General features: G+C 39.6%; 1 protein-coding gene across 1 annotated transcript; it reads left to right on the top strand.

Moving 5' to 3' along the window:
• The first annotated feature begins 290 nt into the window (after positions 1 to 290).
• LOC109518011 (hairy/enhancer-of-split related with YRPW motif protein 1-like) lies at positions 291 to 3,832 on the top strand. The gene is made up of 5 exons (XM_019873597.1): positions 291 to 473; positions 559 to 634; positions 727 to 810; positions 1,655 to 1,736; positions 2,821 to 3,832. Exons 1-5 carry the CDS (start codon positions 388 to 390, stop codon positions 3,387 to 3,389), a joined length of 897 nt encoding a protein of 298 aa, XP_019729156.1. The 5' UTR covers positions 291 to 387; the 3' UTR covers positions 3,390 to 3,832.
• Positions 3,833 to 7,769: the final 3,937 nt, after the last annotated feature.

Raw genomic sequence — 7,769 nt, 5'->3', positions numbered from 1 at the left:
TTGGGCATCACAAAGAAATGTCTATTTTTGAAGGGAAAACGCTTTTGTTGATTTAACTGTTTTTCTTTCAATAATTTCGAACTGACCCCCAAACTTTTGGTTTGCGTTGTATTTAATGCAAGAAATAAAAATAAATAAACAAATAAGACAAACCAAACCCGCCGTATTAATTAATTAATACATAATTTGAGTTAAATTAACCTTGAATAGACCGGGTGACGTCATCGAGTAACTACTTCAATTTAATTGGCTTGAATTTTAATCAATCATTCCCCACGTGACTTTGTGTGCAACGCCCCCCTCCGAGAAGCACGTGAGCTCAGTTAAAGTGACGCTGAGTTGAGTTGTTGTTATTTCTCCTCCAACGCCAACTGCAGTCAGGACATCATGAAGCGAAGCAACAACTACAGCTCCTCCGACAGCGACTTGGACGACAACATCGAAGTGGAGAAAGACAGCGGCGACGAAAATGGGTTCGTTCCGCTGTTTGTTCTTAAAGGACATTTCCAGACGATTATTTGCTTGTTTTGCTCAAACGCGATGATGATGTTGTCTCAGGCCGGCTGATTCTCACGGCTCAATGTCACCGTCCACTAGCAGCACTCAAGTTCAAGCCAGAAAACGACGCAGAGGAGTGAGTAGAACTTTTTTACTTCAATTTCTTCGCTTACCATAGTGTTCTAAATTATCTATATATTTTTGTTTTCTTTGTTTGCTTTTTTTTAGATAATTGAGAAAAGAAGACGTGACCGCATCAATAATAGTCTGTCTGAGCTGAGAAGACTGGTGCCAAGTGCGTTTGAGAAACAGGTAAAAATGACCCTGGCGTGCTATGTTATTGTTAATAAAATATAAAACAATGACAGTAATAAAAAACAAATAAAAACATTGACTTGTTAGCATTTGAAGACTGTCTCTCAACCTAAGCATTTGGCCATTTGCCAAAGGCTCCTCGATTTACGACGCAGTTTGCACGCAAGTCACAACTTGGGTCGTAGTCTAAACCACGTTAGCACAGTAGTAAAATAACAATGACGAATTGTGTGTGTGTGTGTGTGTGTGTGTGTGTGTGTGTGTGTGTGTGTGTGTTTAAATGTAGCCTACCGAGTTTGTGTTTTATGTTTATTTATGTAAACAATCATATGAAAAGCAGCACAAGCCAGTTTGGAACTGCCTTAAATGGAGGGCCCCTTTTAAAGAGTTAATGCAGGTTTTTGAAACAGTATTACGGTATCACACATATATTGACATAAGTTCACCATATGCATCTCAATTAATTTGAATTAACACAACAGGCATTTGTTTTCCATTGCAAACAGGAATCTATATAGCTCTTCTTGTGCTTTATGATCAATAACATTGCCATTTTTCCTTAGATTATTTGGACAGCCTACTTTGATGGAATCATTAACAATGGAATATTATGCCATAAATATTCATTTTTGATGACTATTATCTTTTAGCTTGATCTGATTGTGTGTCTGCTGTTTTTTAATGTTAGGGGACTATTCATATTTTGCTTTTGCTAAATTAGTCATTGGGAGGCTTCTTGAGCAAGACCCCAATCAGAGCTGAGTCGGGACCCATTTTGGGCTCTGATGTTTGAGTTTGGGAAATGCAAATAAAGTGTTTTTTCACTTGCTTGGCTGTGCAGGGATCAGCGAAATTGGAAAAAGCTGAGATACTGCAAATGACTGTGGACCATTTGAAGATGCTGCATGCATCTGGAGGCAAAGGTATGAACAGTCACACATTGTCATATGACAGCTTATTGCATGATCAAGTCTCCTCTTATCACGGGTCAAAACCTGCAATATAGAGAGACCATATAAAATAAAAATAATCGTGGGAGGTAGGGACCGGGCCGGCCTGCAAGATAGCGAAATTCAGTGCATAATTGATGCACATTATAATTTTTTTCAGCTTTTTTCGTTTTTCTTAAACAAAGCTCAACCATGAATAAGCGTTTTCCGGGAAAAACAAAAAAGGACAGGTAGCAATTTTATTCCTAAAAAAATTCAAGCCATTGTAGCATTATGCACAGTTTGAACATGATCTTAAAACACAGGACATGTTTTACATAAATAATGATAACAGTGAAATGTATTTCACCTAAAAGGTGAATATATGACACCGAAATAAATGTTTAAAAATAAACACTTCTTAAAGATTAAATGCAAACGTATTCAATTTAAAAGTTAAATGCAATGCACATGCTGCTAGAGGGAGTCCTTGTACCACTAGTGGTACTTACCCCAAACTTCAAGGATCAATGGCCGAGATCATGGATGGGCAACTGGCAGCCCGCACTCCGAGTTGCCCCATAATTAATAAACACACCCATCACCCCCCTTTTTTTTAACGTTTTCAAAGTTTGTTTTTCAGTTTTTTTGGGGGGTTTGTTTATTTAGTTTTGTTTTCACAAATCCCCCCAAAATCTTCAAACAACGCTGATAAAAATGCGATATGTTTTCCACAAAGAATGCGGTGGCAAAAAATCCTGGCAAACCCAGGAAAATACGGGATTTTTGTCAGATTTACCTGGTTAGGAAGTGTGTGGCCCTATTGGTTCCCCCAGTGCACTGATGATAAAATTATGCCCCCCCTCCAACTTTTAAGTTGTCCATGCCTGCCTAAGAGCTTAGTGTTTGTAAAGAGTCAAACTACTGCTACTTGAACACGCATGGAGCAGCGACGCAGAAAACAATACTCAGTGTGTATATTCTCTCTGCTCTGTGGGATCAATTAATATTAGAGCAGGGGTTCACTGTATGATATGCAATGGTTCTGTGTCTAATTTCGTTAGCGTCTCTCTTTCAGGTTACTTTGAGGCGCACGCCCTGGCAAAGGATTACCGCAGCTTGGGCTTCAGGGAGTGTTTGGCTGAGACGGCTCGCTTCCTCAGCATCATGGAGGGCCGGGACAGCGCAGACCCCCTCCGTGTACGTCTGGTGGCCCACCTGAGCAACTATGCGTCTCAGAGGGAGGTGCAGGCCGGACTGGAACACTTAGCCTGGGGCTCGGCCTACGGCGGCGCCCCCGCTCCGATGCCCCACCCCCTCCTGCTGCCACCCCCCCAGGCTAGGACGCCGGCGTCCAGAGGAAACAGCCGCCCACCCTCCACGTCCTCCTCGGAGACCTCGGCGACGTCCAGACTCCTTCCCCCGACAGAGTCTCTCAGGGCGCCCCCCAATGGCTCGCTGCCCCTCAGTGTGCCAACGTCCAAGCTTTCGCCACCACTCCTGTCGTCGCTCTCTTCACTTTCGGCCTTCCCCCTTTCCTTCGGTGCTTTCCCGCTTGTGCCCCCGGCGGCCCTCGGCGCAGTCGGCCCCCCCTCCACCCTGCCCAAGCCTTATAGGCCATGGGGCACAGAGATCGGGGCCTTTTGAAGACAACAACGAGACTGAGGCGGCAACAGCTGAGCTGGGCCACGATCACATGGCCATTTGTTTTCCAAGCAATAGACAGGTGAACACAACTGGCCTGATTTGACTGTTTGTCAAGAATGTTATTGCTGATGGATGGTGTTTAATATTTGCTAAGATGAAATACTGAGCGCTGGATGATTGTATTTTATAAATTCAAATAAACTAATTTAGCTAACGTTCACTCTGTGGCTTAAGGACCGAGACGCATTAGTGGCCTCAGTACTGAACCTTTTCAAGCTGTCAAGGAACAACATAATATATGTATTTAATATAGAGTGGGATAATTTGGTCTGCTCGTTTGTATCAGGACTATTTGGAAAGCTAACTTGCTCACATTGGGACTCTTGCCTTTTTATATCTGTAATATTTTTGTATCAATAAATAAAAGTCAGAATTATCTTTTTCGGCCAAGTGTGTTGAAATACACAAGGAATTTGTCTCCAGGAGGTGGACTCTACTCTAAATTTATGTACATTTAAGACACACTGTATACACACGTAGGAAGATTATATGATATCAGAGTGCTAATGAAATGTGCACATTTTATGGACTGTTTTTTTTTTTTTTTATCCACTCATTAGATGGACCTATTAGGATGATATACACATACAATACCCGGTAATCTTAAATTTTGTTTTGCCAGTGTAAGACTTGTGTCCTCAAACATGTAAATTATTGTGGTTTTAGTTTTGTATTTTAATATTGGGCCCCTCTTATGATGCATAATGTAAAAAAAAAAAATAAAATCTTTTTTTTTTTCCTTTTCTTACCTTATAACCTACCAATGTTGCCTATAATTGCAATAATAATGATACTAATTTTTGTATCTCTTACAGCACTGGCGGTCAAACTTTTGAAAAGTTAAAACCTGTAAAATATACAACATTTTCATATGGAAATAATAAAATCTTTCTAGCTATTTTATGTTATTAATATCTGAATTATGATTTGACCAATGATAAATAATAAAATAGTTTATTGCAGTAATATGTGTATTAAATCAGTTAAAAGTATTTAAAGATGTATTTAATGTTGTAAATGATAATTATCCAATTAATAGGATAAAAACAATGCTAAATTAATGGAAATATTCTGTGTGCGAGATTAGAAATCAGCAGGTCGTATACAGTATAGCCCCTGGACCATACTTTGCCCACCCGTGTCTTACAGTATCTCAAACAAGCCTTATCTTTGGAAAGCGGAACTGTTGGAACAGGTCAAGCATGCAGGTGTACCTAATGAAGTGCCCAGTCAGTGTGCGCAGGTGCACAGTCACCAAAAAACCCATAAAAGCTAATAAGAAAGTAATGAGGTTCCATTTATGGACCGCAGCGGCCATTCCTTCGCTTCGTGCCAGGTAAGTAACCAAATCCAAGAGTATTGTTACCCTTCTGAATAGCCAGGAAATCATTAAGAGCCACAGGAAATCCTTTACAATGTTGCCCTGACCTCACTGTCTTGGGTTGGTCCAAAGCGGAGACAATAGTGTGAACAGGATGCGAACATTGGAGGGAAGCGGTCACGACTAAAGGCAACACACGCATGGCAGCTGCGCCTCTAAATCACCGCTCCAGTCCAAGGAGAGATTTTTTAAATATTTTATTCAAATGTAATCTTAGGAGACAACTCATTGAACTGAAGCAAATCTTAACACATAGGCAATTCCATTGGTCAGCAATTTGTTTACAGTTTTTTTTTTAATCAGAGATGTAAGAAAACTTTTATTATCATCATCATCAATATAACAAAGATATATGTACAATAGCAAGATATTTAGTAATATTAATGAATTAAGTGTTAGGTTAAGCAACAGGTATAATTTTTTTCCAAACATCCTAACTTTATATCACAACACATGGTAAAAACTGTATTGCGCAAGCTTTTACACATGAAAAGGGGAAGTCAAATTTCTTTACAATAATATGTTCTACTCAACACCACTAGTATAAAGATGGCACTCTGATTAATATTGTGTTTGTACAATCTGAATTAATCAGCAAAATCCAACTGATTTCATCCATCTCAGTGGGCGGCCATTTTGCCACTTTCTGTCAATGAGAAATGACCTCACAGTTGCTCAGGTAACAACCAATCATGGCTCAGTTGTGAATGTCACATGACCAAACTGAGAAATCAGGTGCATTCAGTTTACAACAAAAACAAAGGAATTAATCCTCCTGTTCCATTACTTACGGAGGGGAAGTATACTATACCATTCTCACTGAGATTCACATCTACGAACAATTTGGCCTTCACTGAACCTAAAATGACGTTCTTGGAAAATGGGAGGAACCCAGACTAGCAGGCACTCTCTCACCTCGATCACAACATGCTGCCTCCCAATCTCGAAGTTTGTAAATATGGTTCCCCTTGTGTCATCAAGTGGTTGCGCTGTATTAAGAAAGTATCGGCTGGGAAATTATCAATGAAGACTCGACATTTTTCCCTTCAAAATCAACATGCCTCACCATTTGTCAAACTTTTTGTCCTCATTTGGGAAGTGGAGACATTATCATGGTTCATTTAGTCAAGATAAAGCTTTTACTGCCTCCTGCTGGTGGCTCACTGAACCGGATTTTAATGCAATTCACGGAAACGGGGGTTGGGAGGGGGGACTGGGGACAGGGGAGGGCCGTTACTTGAGGGGTCAAAGAAATAAATAGCAAAAAATAGTACAGTCGTAGTAAAACTAGTTCCTTCTTTCTTCTTTCTACCTGAGCAATAGACCATTAACAAGCTGTGAGTGCATTAAATCTGCACTTAGAGGAAAAGAAAAACAAGAACTCTCCTTAAATGCTGAGTCAAATAAAATGTATTATTGCACATGAATGATTAATTAAAAAAATGCACCTAATGTTCACTACAGGAGCTTGTTTTTAAAACAATTGTATATTACTTGGCTTAATTTCTTTTTCATTATTGCATTCTTATGTTTTATGCTCATTCACTATTGTGCTCTAGAAATAAAGATACGATGCATATCATGTACATCTGTCAACCACTTTACTTGTGAATAACTTGGCGGACAGCATTCCAAACGAAATAGGATTTAAATATGTCAAGTGGTTATAAAGCCAACCAGTTAAAATGACAAAATGGGAATATTTTGTTGGAATGTTAAAAGCTTATATATTATTCCTATTTCAGCGTGCACATGATAGCTAGAGTATATTTAATTGGCGTTATGAGAGGGCAGTTGAAAAAATATCTCTCCCGTAAAGGTACCCCAGATGCAAAAAGTTTGAAAATATGATTTTGTCATTGAGCAGAGATTACTTTATCACGCAAAAAAATATTCTGAGGATCATACTCTTGTCTCTTAACTCTTGTCTCAGCACAGAAACTCATGAGAGGGTGCATGCCATGTTCACAGAACCCCAAATCTTTATTAAGCAAAGCTTTCACAGAGAAATTTATGAAGGACGGGGAGGAAAAACACAAGCAGCAGAGGTTGCAGGCAGATATCAGCGGTGCTGTATATTAAAAAGAGACTAGCCGGTTTGCTGAATGTATACAATCGCATCCCGCATCCGAAATTCAAGGCCAAACACACCTCAACGCTGAGCTCCTATTCTCCCGCAGCCAAGCAAGCGCACACTTTTTTTTTCATTTACGGAATCAATCTTACAGTCAGAGAATGTTCTCCGAGTCGAGATGCACGGTACCGATATGTCAGTACATCCCGGTGAAGGACTCAAGAAGGGAATCTGCATGTATTGAAACAGTTGCCGCCTTTTTTAAAAGACATTCTTAATCATAATTAAGCACCAATTAATAATCAGGCTCATTGAAAATGGACATTTTGTCTAATACATTCCAAGCGTGCGTGAGGAAGATACAAGTGGCTCCTGTTTGTTTCGTCTGCATTGTCTACTCTATTACCTCAGGTACACCTTACACCTTACATTCTTCACAAAGACACAAAAACATCATCGTCGTCGTCGTGACATCATCATCATCATCATCATCACCAAGAATACATTGCAAACGTCAGTCTACATCCATCTCACAATTCACAAGAAAAGAGTGGTGGCATCCAACAAAAAAAAACATCGTACAGTGCAGTACACAGAAACCAATAGATAGCTTGCTAGTTTACCAGGATAGATAGATAGATAGATAGATAGATAGATAGATAGATAGATAGATAGATAGATAGATAGATAGATAGATAGATAGATAGATAGATAGATAGATAGATAGCCAAAACTAATATGTACAAAATAAGACCGATCCCTCCCTAAAATTAAGAAATCCTTGCAGCTCTCGAGTGACACTGATGTCTGTCTTCATCGGTGATACTGAAGTGACTGATTAAATTGCTGATTGTTGTGATGTTGT

The sequence above is a fragment of the Hippocampus comes genome, unplaced genomic scaffold (genome assembly GCF_001891065.2).
Source record: "Hippocampus comes isolate QL1 unplaced genomic scaffold, H_comes_QL1_v1.1 scaffold383, whole genome shotgun sequence".
NCBI lineage: Eukaryota > Metazoa > Chordata > Actinopteri > Syngnathiformes > Syngnathidae > Hippocampus > Hippocampus comes.
Note: the sequence above shows the minus strand (reverse complement) of the source record. Positions and strands in the feature narration are given on the sequence as shown.

Bases quoted from the DNA above. Each gene is read 5' to 3' on its own strand.
- LOC109518011 (XM_019873597.1), top strand. From the start codon at position 388: ATGAAGCGAAGCAACAACTACAGCTCCTCCGACAGCGACTTGGACGAC. The intron at 811-1,654 runs GTAAAAATGACC...TTGGCTGTGCAG, and splicing joins CAAGTGCGTTTGAGAAACAG to GGATCAGCGAAATTGGAAAA. The intron at 1,737-2,820 runs GTATGAACAGTC...TCTCTCTTTCAG, and splicing joins GCATGCATCTGGAGGCAAAG to GTTACTTTGAGGCGCACGCC.